At 43.6% G+C, this 18070-nt stretch overlaps 1 protein-coding gene across 3 annotated transcripts in view; it reads right to left on the reverse strand.

The window, feature by feature from the left end:
- Positions 1-4844: 4844 nt before the first annotated feature.
- Positions 4845-18070, reverse strand: part of Mosmo (modulator of smoothened) — a 58494-nt gene continuing 45268 nt past the window's right edge. The window contains exons 1-3 of one of the 3 annotated variants that reach the window (XM_021635656.2): positions 15730-15757; positions 13302-13514; positions 4845-8564 (exon numbers count right to left, since the gene is read on the reverse strand). In XM_021635656.2, coding sequence (XP_021491331.1) covers positions 8380-8564; positions 13302-13514; positions 15730-15742 — 411 coding nt within the window. In that variant the 5' untranslated portion in view covers positions 15743-15757 and the 3' untranslated portion in view covers positions 4845-8379. Of the gene's footprint in view, positions 8565-13301; positions 13515-15729; positions 15758-18070 lie in introns of those variants that run through there. The other 2 variants (XM_060366920.1, XM_021635655.2) reach the window with 2 other exon arrangements.

Below are 18070 nucleotides of genomic sequence, written 5' to 3' on the forward strand. Positions count from 1 at the left end.
AAGACACAAGGGAAGCCCCAGAGCCTTCGTCTTCAGTTCCCCAGAGAACGGGGAACCAGCCCCAGGAGAGGGACCTGGCAGCCTCCACCTGCGTCACGCCCAGCCCCACCTGGAGTCAGCAGGTCCGTGACTCCTCAGAAAGGTGCTACTGAGGTTATTCACTCCAGCGGTTCCCAGGGACTCACGGGAATCACCTATGTTGTCCAATCTCATTTAAAACAATGGCCCAGAACTATGCTACCATGTAGCAACAGGATGCTTTAACAACAGCCCAAGTGATTGTGATGTAACCAGCCCTTGGCACAGTTTCAGACTCCTCTGAATCCTTCTTCAGAGGCTGAGGAAATGAGGGGATCCAGCCAGGGTCCGCCACCAAGTAAGTGGCTAAGCTCTTCTGATCCCAGCCATCCTTAAGTTGGTTTTTCTTTTCTGGAACGTTTTGCCCAAGAAGCCAAGAAGCCGGAACTGCCGAGACGTAGAGACTTTTTTTTCACGTGTTCATTCCAGCCAGATCAGAAACAAACTTCCCAATGGAGAGTGTTAAGAAAGTGTTCAGATTCTCTGGGCTGCAAACACCCTATGTAAATTCAGCACTATGCTACATGCTAACAAGGCAGGTGAGGGGCAGGCCAGAAAGAAGTAAGGGGACCGTAGGGCCATGAGCTAGGTGAGAGGGCCCATGTGCCCACCTTGGGGGAAATCCTAGGCGGGAGGCCACAGATACAGAATTTCAAGGCCAGCTTGTACACAGTGAGACCCTGTATACAGGGGGTTGAGGGTCCTGGATGGAGGCTGGCTAATTTGTCGGCATTGTTTTTGGAAACACAAGGGACCCAGACAAATAAGTTACCTCCCCCTCCTATTTCCTTTGCTTCTGTGATACAGGGTTTTGACTTTTCTTTTCTTTCTTTCTTTCTTTTTTTTTTTTTTTTTTTACATTTAAGGAAAATCCAAACACTGGGAACTCCTGGTGCTTTCTTTCACTTGAGCTCAAGCAGCACATTCTGGATACACCTATGCTATAAAGAAGGTTAAGGAAGGTTTAGAGACCCAACAGAGAAAGCTGTGAGTGAGCACCCCGCCCCCCCCTTTAAAGACAGGCTCCGGATGTTCAGCCATTAAGGCATGGCCGTTTTTGCCTCAGTCTCCCAATTGTTGGGGCTGTGAAGAACAAGCACAAGCAGCCCATCTTTTGTAGCTCTCTTTAGAATGTGGCTCTTGTCAGGCATCAAAGCATAGCAGGAATGTGTGTCTGTTTTCTTTTCCTTTTTGCTTTGTTTTTGAGACAGAGGTTTTCTTGCTGTCCTGGAATAAACTCTGTAGAGCAGGCTGGCCCCCAGAGATCCACTGGCCTCAGCCTCCCAAGTGTTGGGATTAAAGGTGTGCACCATTGCCTTGGTAGGCGTGTCTGTTCTTCCGGAGCTGGTCAGGGTTCGTTCATCCATCTCTGATCTTTCTTTTAGGAGCTCTTACCTGGTTACATTATCCCCATTCTGAGGTGGGATATATTTTTGAGAGATTGATTTGTACTTTCCTTTACTTCAGACTCAAGAACAAGGTGCTTCTTATGGGGTTAAGAAGCAGCATGAAGTCAATTGTTTTTAAATTGCTGACTAAAAGAGTGCCTTGCTGAAGGAAGAAGAATATGTTTAATGTCCAGAGGATGATGGGAATGTATAGGCTCCTTTTAATTAAAGGAGACAGAAACTAATTCAAACTGGCTTGAAGTGGGGGAGGAGGTTTGCTTAAGTAACAACAAATGTCCAGGCAGTTCTGGCTTCAGCTAACATGATGTTTAGAAAATGGTCTCCATGTCTCAGCTCCCTTTCTTCTGTGATGGCTCGATTCTCTCAGGCCAAGGCTCCTCTGGTTTGGCAGGAAAATCTGGACACAGTGGAACAAAGTTCTCCCTCTACCCCCACCCTGGCCACAGGGACAGAGCTTTCCTCCAAGGAGCTCCAGCTAAGTCCTAAGCTTGGCTCCTTGGTCACATGCCACCATGCTTCCTGAACCAATGGTGTGACTCTGATTGTCTGAGTTGCTGTCTAGCTCTGCAGCCAGGTAGGATCAGCTGTGAAGTCACATGGTCTGAAGAAAAGGGGCTGTTTTCCAAAAGTTTTGCTTTTTGCCTTTGTCTGCGTTTTATGCATGCGGCTGGAGCCCTAGAAACCAATGCGTGGCCTTATCAGTTTCACCAATTAAGGGTACCAGCACTGTAAGATACCATGAATAGTGACTGCAAAGAGAGACCTTGACAAGAGAGAAATCCTGAGAGATTGAAGGCAATTTGAGTACATAATTCCATTTTTTTTTTCTTCAAACAAAGTAGACAGCATTCACCGGGTGCTGTTAATAAGGAACAGCTTTTAGACAGGGGTCGGCGTTTATGGTTCTCTGCCTTCTGCATCCAGATACAAACCATAGACTTAGCTTCTACTGCTGGAGCCAAGGAAATCATGCAACTGGGACAAGCTATTTTTATTTCGTTTAGACTAGCCAAACTGGCAATGGGAGACAGCAGGAGGCCTAAATCTGAAGTCAGGGAACCTGGGTTTCAAACCCAGATTTACACCAATTACTACTTACAAAGCCTGGACAGCTTTCATTGTTCCGGCCCTCAGTTTTCGGCCTCTAGAGCCTCTTCTCCTTCTGCACAGGAAGAGGGCAAAAGATGACACAGAAAAGCACAGACCACATGATTTAATGTTACTTTCTTCTCCTAAACATACTGAATAACATTATTATTCACCCACAGGACCCTACAAAATACAAACTGCCTTAATAAACTGGTAGACTGTAAAATATTGTTATTTGGTAAGTTTTTTTGTAATCTGAATTTACAGCAGCATTCTTTGTAAGAACAAAAGATAACACAAAACGCCTCACATGCTCCTCCATAAATCAATCCCTCATTGAAAAATGATGTGCATACATAGATGTTATTATTTTTAAGATGGAATTCCACCTAAAAAAGTCTTGGCATGTGTGTGTATATATATAAAATATCACCCCTTTTGTTAAGCTAAACAACTGTACAATGCCTGTTGGAATACCCAGTGAGTCACAGGGCTCTACTTTTACAATAGTGAATATCCCTTTATCTCAGCGGAGGAACTGCGGGCAGTTGGTGGCTGTGGGGGATGGGCAGCCACCTTTCATCATGGTGTGGTTGCTGGAATGCTGCCCTTGTGAAGGCAGCAGTGAGTGGGTCTGAGGGGCTGTTGAGAACAATTTACAAAGGAGATGTGAAGGTGGACGGTGTACGTGTCTGGAGGGGTGTGGAGAGGGAGATGGGTCAGAAGTGGATAGGGTCAAGGTATCTGTATGTAAGAAGTTACCAAAGAATAACTAAAAACAAACTTTTTTCTTAAAGAATATTCAATGTTATTGACAGTAGTCCTTGGGATGGTAGGTTATCAGTGGGCACTTATCATGTTCAATACTCCCAGACTTAAAAAACAAAAAAAAAGTATTTTTCTTTATGAGTATGTGTGTGCCTGTGAGTACGTGCTGTGTTCTGTGCCCAGGGAGGCCAGGGGAGGGCACTGGATCTCTTGAGGCTGAAATGGCAGCCACGTGAGCTGCCTGACGTGGGTGCTGGGAACCAGAGGGTCCCCTGCGAAAGCAGTCAGTACTCTTAACCACTGCCACATTGGGTTTTAACACCCACACGTACACACTGTCGTTAAAAAGAAAATCCTTTTACATCAGCCTTGACTCGTGAAAACTGCCTTCACAACAGACCCTTGGGACAAGAGGTGGCTGATGGCCCAGGGAGTGGTGAGAAGGGTGGCAAGTGCGAACCTGCACTCCAACTTGCTAGTCACGAGCCACCTTATCCGTCAAGGGTGTAGAAGGTGACCTGGTCCAGTCTCTGTTACACGTGCAGGGCAACTCTTAGCCCAGGACAGTTATGGATAACCAAAAAGACCTTCGGTGCTTCAACTGCATTTGAAAAAAAAAAAAAAAAAAAAAAAAAACACGGCAAAGAAAGAGGAGAGAGCTGCTTTAATGGACGAACAGATCCGTCTTAAACAATTAATGCCAAATATCTAAGCAACGTGAAAACGTGCCAGAGAAAAGGACACTGTATTTACTTTACTGGAAAAAGGCCCTAATCCGTATATTGAAGGAACAATGGCAGCTGCCCTGCTTTTTCTGTTGCTGTGATAAAACACAATGACTACAGCAGCTCATGGAGGGCAAGGTTTATTTGTGTACCGGCTCTGGAGAGGTAAGCAGCAGTCGTGGCGGGGAGGCACGGCAGCAGGCATGGCGGCTGGAGTAGAAGCTGAGGTCTCACATCCTGAACTGCAAGCATGGAGCAGAGAGCTGGGAAAAGGCACGCGGCTTTGAAACCCCAACCCCTCCCCTCCCCCATGCCATACCTTCTCCACAAGGTGACACCTCTTCTTAAAGCTCCCCAGACAGCCACCAACTAGAAACCAGGTATTCAATGAGACCATGGGGGGGCTCATTCGGATCACAACTATTCTCGAGTGAAGGTGAGCCAAGCGTGAAGTGGGAGAGCAGGGACTCTGCCTTCCAGACACTGCTAACATCAGCCTAGAGGCAAGGTCTCTGAACATGCAAAAGTGCTACAATACTGTTCTGTTTGTTCTGGGACAGGCTGGCCTAAACTTCTATGTAGCTGAAGATTACCTTGAGCTTCTGCCTCAAGCCTCTGAACGCTAGAATTACGGCCAAGTGCCACCTGGTTTTCTCAGTGCTGGGGACAGAACACAGGGCCTGGTGCACACTCTACCAAATTACTTCTTTAGCAAGAGAGCTACATCCCTAGAAATAAACACTTAAATCAAAGCTCATTAAAAGTAAGAGAAGCCTTTTTAGTTTCTTTAGTAGACAATTTATTTTGATAAACTTGCTCAATAACAAAAATACAAGTGAAGAAAATTATGTTCACTTTATACAGTCGTATTAACAATTTGTTTTGAAACTATTAATTGAAAAATGTTATAACCAATTAGAAAACAATTCTTAATAAAGTTTGGGATAATATACAGACCTTGACCACAAACTAAAACCTCTCAAGGCAATACAACTACAATCTCTGTATAGGCAATTCTACCTACACAGACCACCTTTTTCCTTCATATATTTTTATCCTTCAAAAATTTTCTGAAAGACAGCTTACTGTTTTATGAGTGTAAATTTAATTTTTAAAAGAAAATCAAAATGGGTTGATAAAACAGTTACTATAACCAGAGTAACTGGTGACTAGTAGTCTTTTAATAAAGACAAAATAAATGCAACATGTTCTTCTCACGAAGCCCATGAGGCCAAATAATAGCTAAAAACAGATCCAAAGTTAGTTTTCAACACTTTTTCAGGACCTTTCCTCTAAATCAATAGATTGCCTGTCACCAGGACTGTTTGTTACTTCACTGAAGAGATTAAACAGTGAACTCACAGAACACCACGTGGAGAAATAAAAGCTGTAGGTAAAAGGATAAGAACCAATAATGTGTTTTGGTCATCTAGAACATTACAAAGGAAAAAAAAAAAAAGGCATCCTTCAAAAACAAAACAGATGGAACAGAAAATAGGTTTGTGAGAGATGGAAGAGTCAGAAACGTCACACCCACACACTAACAACACAGAACATGGATTACCTTTGGAAAGAATTGTACTGAAATGGTTGCTTTTAATGAATTGAAGATTTTTATCTTTACAGATGTTTAGGCTTGTTCAATAGGAGCTTCTCAAAAACTCAAACTAATTCAGTCTTGTGCAAATAAAACCTAAAAATAGTTTTCAGCAGATTTTACAGTGATATTCTTAGGCATGAGAAGAATGTACACTCTAAGAACAACGTAACAGACAAAAATCTGACAAATGATTGCACCATAAAAGTGTCTTATATACATTTTACAAGATATGATTCCTGCTATAAATTAATACTGTGCTATGTGGTACTCATATGACCTTTCCCAGCAGCTGCTGGCAGCTGGTTGTCCTTCCACTTACAGGACTAGACTGCAGGAGTCCACGTCAACAACGTTTGGTCTGGAGAGTTTACAGAGACTGGACTTCACACACTACTTGATGGGATGGTTTTAATCCTGGGTTAGAGCGCTGAGTGGCTGGAGGGACTTTCTCCCACCAGCTCTTCACGCACTGGTCCTCCAAGACAACGATGAAATTAAAGACAATTGAATGGTTTGGGTAATAGATACAAATAAAACCTAAAATTTTGTAATCATATATGCAATACCACTGTGAGAGAAGTAAACAGCGGGGAAATTCATAGCAGCTGAGAAACTTTCTCTCCCCATGCTCATGATCCAGTTAAAAATATCTTGAGAAACTATTTACAGTAAAATCCATCTTTTGAAAGAGAAAAGCTCTTGGTCATGTCAGTTAATTTGAACTATACTTTGCTAATACTTTATACCAGTGGTATGCCAGCTGCCACACCTTTCCTTCAAGTGGCTGAGGGCTAATCAAAGCACAATCCCAAATGTCCACAGGACATGTCTAGTGGTGGCCTTAGAATTGACTGGATATAATATTTGGTGAAAAATGTCCTTCCTCCAATTTACTTCAGGTTTCTCACACAGAAGGGTCCACTTCTCCAAGGTTCCTGTGTGAGCCCAAACACTGGATTTTCATTCACAATTTAACACTAGCAAACAGGCTGGTGGGGTCTATCTGAGCAGGTAGCCCTGTCTCTGAATAACCATCCTGTGAGGAATGATCAAGCTGCTTAGAGATCATCCCTGCTTGTATGAAGCACAGGCTACATGGGACTCAACATGGACATTTGGATTGCCATTCACGATAGAAAGGACAAACTCAGCTCCGCTGCCATGAGGCATCCCCATGACAAACTTCAAGTGGGATTATATAGTGTTCACCAGGGAAATCTAGGCGCTGACCTAGGGATGGGGATTTGGAGAGGAAAGGACTATTTAAAAGCACTCGTGAGTTCAGGATCAGCTGCACTGCTGCGTCTAGAAAAACCCAGAAGGCTGTTAGTGTAATGCAGCCTTCAAAGCAAATGCAAGTGTTAGCTTTTCAGCAAAGGTGTAAAGCATATAAAGGAAATACTGTATTGCTCAAGAGTCTGGTAAAAATATACTAAGTAATGCTTACAGATAAAATGCAATTAGTGTTGTAAATAGTGTTGTAAAATTAGTGTTGTGACTAGCCAAAACAGCCAGCTATCTGCACGTGAACTTAGTGTTTATGTGAAGTCGTGTGCTTGAACATACAGGACGCGTTGTTAACGCAGCAGACTGAGGCAGTGGGAAAAATGAATGTTCATACAATAGAGGGTAGTTGTCACTCACTTCAACAGTGCCAGGTCCCCACACTGTACGGCTTGACATGACCTCATCTTTACTATCATACACAAATAAATTAAACCTAGAAAGGATCTTTAGCTTAACTTAAAATTGCACCTAGAAAGGTATGGAGTTATTTGTACCTATTACAGAAACCTGCCAAAATCAAGGGCTGCTACAAAGAATGAGGTAAGCTGAAGACTCTCTCCACTACGCAGCCTTCAGATAAATGGCTTTTTTTCTATTGAGTTCTAGGTTGCACACCACAGTGTTTTGCTAGCAAGCATTCAGAGTTCTCTTCCAGGAACTGTTTGCATGTGTGCATATACAAATGTATACACACATACTCACACACACATATACACACTGTATACTGCATCAGCAAAATATATATATTATATATATATTTATATAAATATAAGGAAGATTTCCCCCACCCACCCCAGACTTGTTTCTTAGTGTTTGCTTTTTTTCTTTTGTACACAGAGATTAGGGAGTCTTAGAATTCTTACATACATTTTAGCAAACGAGTTTTGATCTATTGGCTTCTCGGTGCAGTAATGCAATGGCGATCCATTGTGGTGCCACAGGCTCATGACATGACGAGGAAGCTGAGAACACTAACATCTTAGGTGAGGCCAGCCTCACACGAACCTCCTGCACCCCTCTGGTCCATCATGATTCATAAATACTAGACGGCCCCCCCTCCAATGAACCATTAGACATTAAAAACAGATCAACAGAGTCACAAGGGGCCGCATGCTTTCAGGATAAAGCACTCTCCTTCACTAGGTTGCTATCACAGTGCAGACTGCCTGCCTGAATATGCTCAGGAGATTTAGTCAATATTGTATTTGGTTATGGAAAAGGCTCTCATTCTTTTTTTGTTTTGTTTTTTAAATCCAAAGTGCATAGTGAGAACAAATCAAAGCATTTTTTCCTTTCAGCATCAGGTTCATCTAAGCATCTTCCTATGAGAGGATTGCCCAGATGCCTTCTCTTTGTCCTCCCAACCTCTAAAAATAAAAAAATAAAATAAAATAAAATAAGAGTTAAGCCGCTTAGACATTCGTCAGCCTGGTAAACAGACTTTGCCAGCAAACAGAAGTCCTACTATTGTGAAGAAAATCGATAAGACAAAAAGTACATATGATGACCCAACTACTGTGTTGTTGGGTAACTTATAAGGTTGACCTCCGACTTCATTGATGTAAAATCCTATTGGAAATATTAGGGCAGCCATACAGAAAAGGATCACTGTAAAACAAACCAAAACACAACATTAGTAACATGCTTTGGTGATGAGAAAAAAGCAACAATGAAAATTTGGTACAAAGCAATTTTTATGAGGGTTTGTGGATTGATAATAAGGTCAAACCTGTGAAAACATGGCCCGACCCGTCAAAAGACTTACACACGCTACAGGCCACACAATATCCCCGGAGGCCCAGCAGACCAAACAGAGGAGAGTAAAAGCCTGGGGTTACTCTTCTTTATATACGTTTTTAGAGGATTTTGAATTATGACCATTAAAGTGAGTGTATGTGTCTGTCTGTCTGTCTGAACCATTTAGTAACTAAAGGCAGAGTTAGAGATGAAGTTCCAGCCCTGTCTGACTGCTGTAATCATTTATAATGAAGGGTAGAGTTAAGGGAGAAGTTTGGGCCTGTTCCCCTCCTTAAAATAGGAGAAATACGAAAACGTTAGGTAAAACATGTCAAGTCCCTAGCAAAGTGTCAGGCTGACAGATGTGCCAAGCAGACGCTGTCACTATTACATCACAGCTGTCACTGCCAGTCCTCCTCACAGCAGGAGTGGGCACCTAGGAAAAAGGGGCATAAAAACGAGTACTACTTCTCTTCCTCTGATTGTCAGCCAGCTGGAGAGAGATCGTCAGATCTCTAGGATGCTGAGCAAACTGCCAGAGGGGTTATCTCTTGGACAATGGTCCAGAACAGTAACATCCCTGTCAGGTTTCTGAATATATACAGACAACCCAGTGAGGAAGGCTGAGAAACCTCCTTTGGGTTTTATATACAAACACAATGAAATATACTTTTCACTAAAATGTTTCTAGAAAGATTACCAGAAAACCCAGTGTTTGGGCAGAAGTAATGCTTGTCTGACCATTTGCCAAACAGTATATTGTCCATGTTACCAAAGAAATGCTTTTCCCAGTAAACATCAGTTACCCACAGGAAGGCTAGCTTTTTTGAGAAAGAATTTTTGCTTTTTGAGGATGGGAGTCAAGTGCTCATGGTCCCTTGCATTTCTTAGAATAGAAGGCGAGGTATGAAGATCTGAAACTTTCTGTGATTAACAAAATGAGAAACGTTTTCTTAGAAACATACCCCCAGGAATATCAAGAGAGCCCTGGACAAATATATCAGTTGCCAACAGCTCTAAATTTTCTGGGTGGGTCAGTCGGAACTTAGTGGAATCCTTTCCTGGATGGACTTGCATGACATTAAACAGTAACGCCTGCTTCAGCATCAGTGTTCTCTGGTGCTCCGTGCCACTGTGGTACACTATTCTGTACTGTGCGGACAAAAACCCATTTCATTCTGGACAGTGACTATACCAAACAATCTCATACAAGCAAAGTTCCATTCTTTGTGACACCTACAAGTGAAAAACTTTAGGCGTTAGGTTTCATTGGGGTTTTGGCCGTTTTGTTGACAAGTCACCAATAAACAATTTTAGATGCGCTGTAAGCATCTGCTTATCAGTGTGTGTGCATGAACTCTGCAAAGCAGCCTAACCGGAGCTGAGTTCACGCGTGTGTGAGCCAATCCCAGCTCTTGGGAGGTACAGGCGCGATCCCAGCAGCATGCTGGCTTGAGCTTCCATGCATAGTGAGACCTCGTGTCAGCACACACGCACCGTAAACACACACAGTTGTCCGCTGGGGCTAAGCTGGTTCTTCAAGTATTTTCCTCTGCTGCTGTGTAGCTCGGGACACAGGGAAATAAGACAGAGGCATTTAATGGCAATTAGTAGTATTCACTTAGCAAGTACAATTAGAGTCAGGACTCTGAAGAGTATTTCCCAAACTGATTAGGAAACGCTCAATTAAATCCTGAGGAAGCAGTGACTTCCTATTCATTATGTATTTTAAGGCCTAGGAACCTGGTTCTCTGTACTTTCTGGGGTCCAGATTTATGTAGATGGAAGAGTTTTTCTTTTTTAATAAACTTACTATAATTTATTATAATAATTTATTTATAATGTATTTATGTGCATTTTATGTACCTTGGTGTTCTGCCTGCATGTATGTCAGTGTGAGGGTGACAGATCCTTGAGAACTAGAATTACAGGACAGTTGTGAGCTGCCATGTGGGTGCTGGGAATTGAACCCGGGTCCTTTGGAAGAACAGCCAGTGCTCTTAACCACTGAGTCATTTCTCCAGCCTGAGCAGTTTTTCTTTTAAGCTATCGACAGCTGTGAAGTTAGATAGCTGTGAAGTCAGATCTTAAACTATTTTATTAGTGTTTCCAACAGGTAACAGTTAAGGGGAAGATCAAGCTCTGGTCCCAAGTAAGCTTGTAAAGACAGCTTCGTCTTCTCTATGGAGGAGATTTCTTTGAGGTAACAATGAAGTACCAGTAGCTGTAAATCAAGAGTGCTAAAAGGGGGCTAGGGAGATGGCTCAGGAGGTGAAGTATCAGCTGTGCAGGCTACAGGCGTGAGTTCAGGTCCCCAGCAGCACACAGAAAGCTGTGCATGTGCACGTGGGCAGGAGGCTGGTGGAGACAGGCTTGCTGGCCATCCAATCCAGCAAATGGTGAGCATCCAGGTCAGTGAGAGATCTCATCTCAAAAACTAAGGTGGAGAGTGACAGGACACCTAATACCAACTGTTGGCATCTACATGAACATACACACTGTGGGCGTGCGCACACACACACACATACATACATACACACACACACACACACACACACACACACGATAAAAGAATAGGGTCAGACTTAAAGAAAAGGACTCATCTTTGTTTCTCTTGTCCATAGACAAGGCACATCATGCGAGGCTCTCATGACAGGATCTGCCATTAGAAATCTCCTTTCACATTATTACAAAAACTCCTTCCCTAACTAATGAAAGAACTATATACAGCTGGGCTCCAGGAAATCTTCAGGCCTCAACCACTAGGGGGAGCTCCATTCCTCCCTGAACTGCTCCCCAGTAAGCACAGAGTTAGGTAAATGTCCACTTATCTAAGTCTATTCCGACGGGTCCTAAGTTAGAGAACAAAGGACCGGAGTGGAGACATCTTTACGAAGTATGTATTTTTTTTTTTAGAGGAGATAACTGTCTCAATGTACATAACACTACTCTTTAGAAACTTCCAAAAATAGTACGTGCCTCCAGCCAAGAGGTTCTAAGGGCTGGTGACAGTCAGGAATGAGACTTCACTTGGTTACCCACCCCTAAACTTTGAGTCACTCTCATATGCAAATACAGCTTCAAAAAGAAAGGATGAATACATTGCATTTTGGAGTCAACTATACATACTTAAAGCTTTTATCTCTGGCCCTGTGCTCACCGTGCTGCCGTCCTAGCCTCATGTAAGCTTGTTTCCTTACAGTTTAGGTCTTTGGGTACTCCTTATTTTACTCATTAATGACTGAGTCATACCTCGGAAAATGACCGTGTCTGTGAGCAGAGGATACAGAATTAGATCCTTTTTCTTTAAAGTCCTCATCAACATGCTTTCAGTTAGCGGCCTCGTCTATTACTGCTTCTGGCCCTCACTCTCTGGAAAAGAGTTGTCTCAGGTCTCTGACAAGAAAAATATCATCAGTTTGTTTCTCAGTGCTTGATACGGGTGAGGAACTGTTGCTTGCCTCAAAGGCAACTTGATATAAATTTTACTATTAAGAGAGGGATGTAGACAAAAACACAGTGAGAAACAAAGTTCCACAGGAAGCTGGGGGACAGGGACCCCTGAAGGAACAGCACCTCCCTGCAGCGTGAGGGGACACACCGAGTCGTTTCACTTAGATCGTCCCCTGGTAGGACAGAACGTAAGGCCTCACAGACTAGCAGGCAGTGCTCTGACCCAGCTACAGGTCTAGCTGAGGTCAACTGAGCTGTGAGCTGGTAACAGGGATATTGGAGGTTAACCTTTGCTCCAGTTGTAACAGGTATAAAGAAAAGCAGCAAGCTGAAGTGAGCTGTGTTAAAACTATCTTTAGACATGTGTGCAGCCCGAGCTGAGCCTAAGACACTGTGCAGAAGCCTCAGTGTCGGCACACGTCTGTAGACCAGGGCCACCGCTTCTGTGCAGCGGACAGTCCTCTCTGGGGGAGGAGGTCACAGCACTCCTGGCCACTGTGTTTCCCGTGGTGAAAAGAGTTGCTTTAGAGACAATGGAAGCAGAATTACAGAATGTTCTTGCATGTGTATATATTTGTTTTCCTTACCCTTGGGATAAGCTTCTAAAATGTTCAGAAATTAAAGCAATTTTGCAAATTACAAGTGAATATTATATGTAATATATAAATTCATGACTCCACTGGGAATAACTTAGTAGACTAAGAAGCCTTGATACACAATTACTAGAAAAACTAAATGTGTTGGTTTTTCAATGGTCATTCACCCCAGCAAAAACAAAAATCAACACTATTAAAGAGCAAATGATCGCCTTCATCTAAGTGTGTTTTCCTAGATTTCTCTTTATTTTGATAGAGGACACCAGTACCTTCAAAGTGGAAACCACTCAGACTAGTGGTAGCTCCGAATCACAAACCTGACACACTTATGTTACAGACAGTAAAAAGCCTCATAGAAAGAGCATTCACACAAAGCAGTGCCAGCCTCGGTGTCCTGGTCCTGCAGTGAGGACGCTGAAGAGCTGACGGGACTGTGCGGTCTATCCCATGCCATGTGAGTGGCGCTCCGGGAAGATTTACGAGTCCTTAGGACTGATCTTGATAATCTTCGTGAAAACGTGTGCCTTCTAGACCAACTGAGTAAGCACGGGCTACTTACTTCCAGTGAATGCTATCCATCGAGCATATTTTGTAGCTTCTCTTCGCCAGTGGGACGCCACCAGCAAACCACATGTGACAGTCAAGGAAATGATCCCCATGATGATAAAAAACAGGGTGGTGACCCACTCTGGGGGCAGTCGGGGAGGAATGCAGGTCCGGTCTCGCCCATGGATCGTTTGACACTGTCTCACAAGGCCCACGGTGAGTGCTCCTGGGAAGATGCAAAGGTGGGGAATACTTTAGTAGGCCTGGCACACTCAGGGGACAGTCCCCAGCCAAACCCCTTTCATACGTAAATCTCCTCGCTATCTGTGTGGTAACCCAAGCATTTAATTCACAAGTTCTCTTCAGCAGTCTGCTAATGTTTACAATGTGACAATGCTTGAATTAATGTAGAAAATGAACATAAGCAACAACAAGCCTCAAGAATCATAAAAGACAGGCAGTTCAGTAATTTATTGAACAAATGCATTTCTTTCTGTCATGATAATCTTTCTACACAGACTGAAGGCTGCAGCCCATGCTTACCAGACACACACACAAGTTGGCCTGCAAATGGTTTTTCAGAGTACTTGTATCAGGCACTGATTGGGCACCAGGGACACTAGCAAAGTTGCTGGCTTGGCTCCTGCTCTTCCTAAGCTTGCACACTGACAGCAAGAACTGGACGTCTCTGCTGCTGGGTTCAAGACACATTATATAGGTCTTTATTTTGGCTGAAGTATGTTTTAGGACATTAAGCACAAACTTGAAATATACCCAACAACAACAACAACAATAATAATAAAATAATGGAATAAGCACTAAAGTGAAAGCTATCAAAGGGTCTAGCTCACTATTTTTACTACTATGTAAGAGTCAACACTGTTACATCTTACTGGAATGTGTCAACAGGAAAACACAGGTTACGAAGGCAGCTGAAACAGCCGAGTACAGTGGCACCGCCTGTAATCCTAGCACTCTGGGAGGCAGAGGCAGGTGGATCTCTGTGAGTGCAAGGCCAGCCTGGTCTACAAAGTGAGTATAGGACAGCCTAGGCTACACAGAGAAACCTTGTCTCAAAAAAAACCAAACCAACCAACCAAACAACCAACCAAACAAAAAAGGCAAGCTGTAAAGTATCCCTGCCCTCATTAATTTTCAAAAACTTTATTATTATTATCATTACTACTACTACTCTGTATGGCAATGTGAGTGGCATGTGTGTGCATGTACACGTGTGTCATGGGCCTCTAGGCTAAAGGACAGCTTTGTGGAGTTGTGTTCTGGGGTGCACACTCCCGTGGTCCAGTCTTCATGGTGGAGGCTTTCACCGTGGGCCTCCCATTTAGATAAGTGAATTGATTTCTGTGAAACACCAGGTACCATCTTTATCAAATGTGGAGTGAATTATCTTAGAGAAACCCAGATTATGAATCCAAGAGACTATGTTCTCCTTTTCCACTCAAAGAACTAGCATTACTCCTAAGGAAAAGCTGTCCCCTCTGCAGGAGTGACTGCACAGAGAGAGCAGCTGCCACAGCACCAGCGTAAACCTTGAAGGGCCGCTGCAGCCAGCAGATCCCTGCCTCTTTCTGGGGAGGGCGTGTCTTTCCTGGCTGGCCTTTTGTTTCCCATGACCACAGTGATGGCCCTCAGAATCGGAGCAGTAGGCAGGACCGGTGCCTTCTTGAGGACAGGCAGCAGAGCGGGGAGGAGGGCTTGGGGAAGGTGCACTGCACAGCTGAGCCTCTCCACCAAGCCAGTCTAGAAATAACGAGAGGAGCGCGGCTCAGGAGATGGCTCAGTGGTTAAGAGCACACAGTGTTCTTGCAGAGCACACACACACACACACACACACACACACACACACGACGTATAAACTAAAAAAAAAAATCATAAAAAAAGGAAGTAAAGTAGGTTTTGGGAGGGGGCTCACTGGGCAAAGTGATTGCTGAGCAAGACCGGGGAGCTGTGATTGCCTAGCACCCACTTAAAAAAGCTGTACAAAAGAGTACCAGTCTGCAATGCTAGTGGGAGATGGAGACCGGAGGATTCTGGTGTCTTGCTGGCCACAGCCTCGCTGAAGCTGTGAATCCTCAGTGAGATCCTGTCGAAAAACACAGATGCACCTTCCCCATACCATATACATAATGAAAACAAAACACTAAAAAGGTTAAGAAAGAAAAAGTGATGAAAAAGTTCTCTCAAAACTAAGTTATGGTCTCTCCTCTTCTCCAATAATTCTATCTGACCAGAACTCTGAGAAAATTAACTGCATTAAAAAAATCTAATAGTTAGGTTCATCTGATGAATCCTGCACAGGTACAAGCAACACGGGCGCAATACGAGGACTGTCACAGAAGTGCAGGGGTCGAAGTGAGCGGCCCTTTAGAGTGCGGCCACCCACCACGTCCCCTGCTCCTGTGTGGAACTGAGAGACTTACTAAAAGCAGGCATCAGGCGTTTCCATGACTTCTTAAGCAGTAAAAATTTCCTCTGACCGATAATCTGAGGTACGGCAGGGCCTTACTATGAGAAAGCATTTTATCTGTGATTCTGGAAATAAAGAAGGCATTCAGAGCAGTGGCCATGAACTCCTAACAGGAAACCACTCCTGATCATTTAGCAAAAGACTTCTAACAAACTACCTTCTTGTTGTCATGGTTCCATTTATAAAGGCTGCAACGGTCATGAAACAGACCTGCACAAAACGCAACACTGGATTTCTATTATTGAGACAACCTGTCTTCGCAATTCATACAAAGGAAGCCTGGCTCTCTACACCTATGACTTGAGATTTGCATTGAGGATTATCAACCATGTGCTTCCAAATACTAAAACGGTACCCACTGCATGAGATTGTAAGCTCTCTCCAATCCAGCGGGAGAATATTTCTGAGTACTCCCATGCCCCGCCTCTAACTCTCTGGTTAAGGAAGGGTGAAGACACCCACTGTGCTGGCTGGCTGGCTGGCTTTCTGAGTTAACACTTCTTTTTGTTGCCTCTCCTGTCTAGCAAACGGCAGCAAGTAAATATCAACAGAACAAACAAGAAATTGAAAATGATAGCTATAAGCAAATTGGAGAAAACCTGATGGGTGTTCAGCTATGAAGGGGTTCTGCTCCTGGATTTATGAAATTCCTTATCACACAAAGCAAGAATGAACACTCAGCACCTCTGAAGAGAGGCAGACAGACAAAGCAACCAAATGTTTATAGCAATGTTACTCACTCTGCCCTGTTGCTGCTCCGCAAGAAAGGCCAGCTAATTTTAACTGGCCATTAGAGAGTATTGTATAAAAGAAAACTAATACCCAAATATTTTTCTGCATGCTGGGTTTGTGGTCAGTGATGTGTACTCAAATAAATGGGGCTCCAGGTTCAATCTCTAACACTCCACAGAAAAGTACTGCAAGGCTCTCAAATGCTTAGCCCAAAACAAAGCTCCCATGCTTTCTCAAAGAGTGAAGGGTTAGTGTCAACAGCGGTTGGTTAATGTTGCTAGCTCTGCCCTCTGGAGTAAGACTGTAATTTGGTAACATTCATGATGCAGTCACATGTATTACATAGGCTAGCTGGGAAATTCTATGTAGTCAATTGCTTGGGAATTTAGACTTTGTTAATGGCCACACTTTAAACATGTCTTTAAATTTCATCTTTAGTTCAAGGAGTTATCTCTGGCCCATCTTTTACTACCTCTACCTCCATTAACTTTGTCTGCACCACACAGCTGATGTTAAAAAGTAGCTTTGAGGGTAGTGGTGGTGCTGGGGACTGAACCCAGGGATCCTTTAACCTTAGAAGTGAGAAGTAAAATTTAACAGAACACAGCTGGGCGTGGTGGCTCAAGCCTTTAGTCCCAGCACTTGGGAGGCAGAGGCACATGAATCTCTGAGGCCAGCCTGGTCTACAAAGTAAGTTTCAGGACAGTCAGGGCTACAAGAAACCCTGCCTGGAAAAACAAAAAAAAACCAGAACAAAACACCAGCAGGGTGTGGTGGCACAGGCCTGCAGTCCCAGCCCTGCAGGAGGCAGAGGCAGGTGGATCTCTGTGAGCTCGAGGCCAGCCTGGTCTTCAAAGCAAGTCCATGACAGCCAGAACAGCCAAGGCTACACAGAGAATCCCTGTCTTGAAGAAACAAACAACATCAACAACAAAAACCCAAAAACGAAACAAACAAACAAACAAACAAAAATCCTAACAAACAGAATGCCATCTTTTCAGAGAAGAAACTATACTTTACACTTCATTGGAAAACCCACAAATAGCCTGTAGTACACAGTAGGAATTAAATGAATTAAAACAAGCTACAATTAGAATCCCATTGCATTCCAGAGGCTCACTTGAAAAGCTGTTGCTCACTGTGGCTTCTTGCAGCACACCAGTTAAGCAAAAGCCCAAGCGTTTACTAATTTTTGTTTTACATGACAGGTTTTTTGCCTTTTCAAAGGGCCTGTGACTGCATTCCCCAAGCAGCCAATCTATCTTTACCCTGCAGCTGTTGCCTAGGTAACCAATCCATCCAAATAAAAGATTTATACACAATAGAAAAAAGGAAACCAAACTAAACTAGAGGCTCGAGCCTCCCACAAGCCTCACAGGATTGCACCTGTATACCATCCACACAGAAGAGTCAGCGTGTCCCACTCTGCTGAGTGCGGTTCGCTCTTTCTTTCCTTTCTTTCTTACTCCCTCTCTCTCTTTTTCAACACAGGATTTCTCTGTGTAGCCTTGGCTGTCCTGGACGAGCTTTGTAGACCAGGCTGATCTCAAACTCAGAGATCC

The sequence above is a fragment of the Meriones unguiculatus genome, chromosome 14 (assembly GCF_030254825.1).
Source record: "Meriones unguiculatus strain TT.TT164.6M chromosome 14, Bangor_MerUng_6.1, whole genome shotgun sequence".
NCBI classification, from domain to species: Eukaryota; Metazoa; Chordata; class Mammalia; order Rodentia; family Muridae; genus Meriones; species Meriones unguiculatus.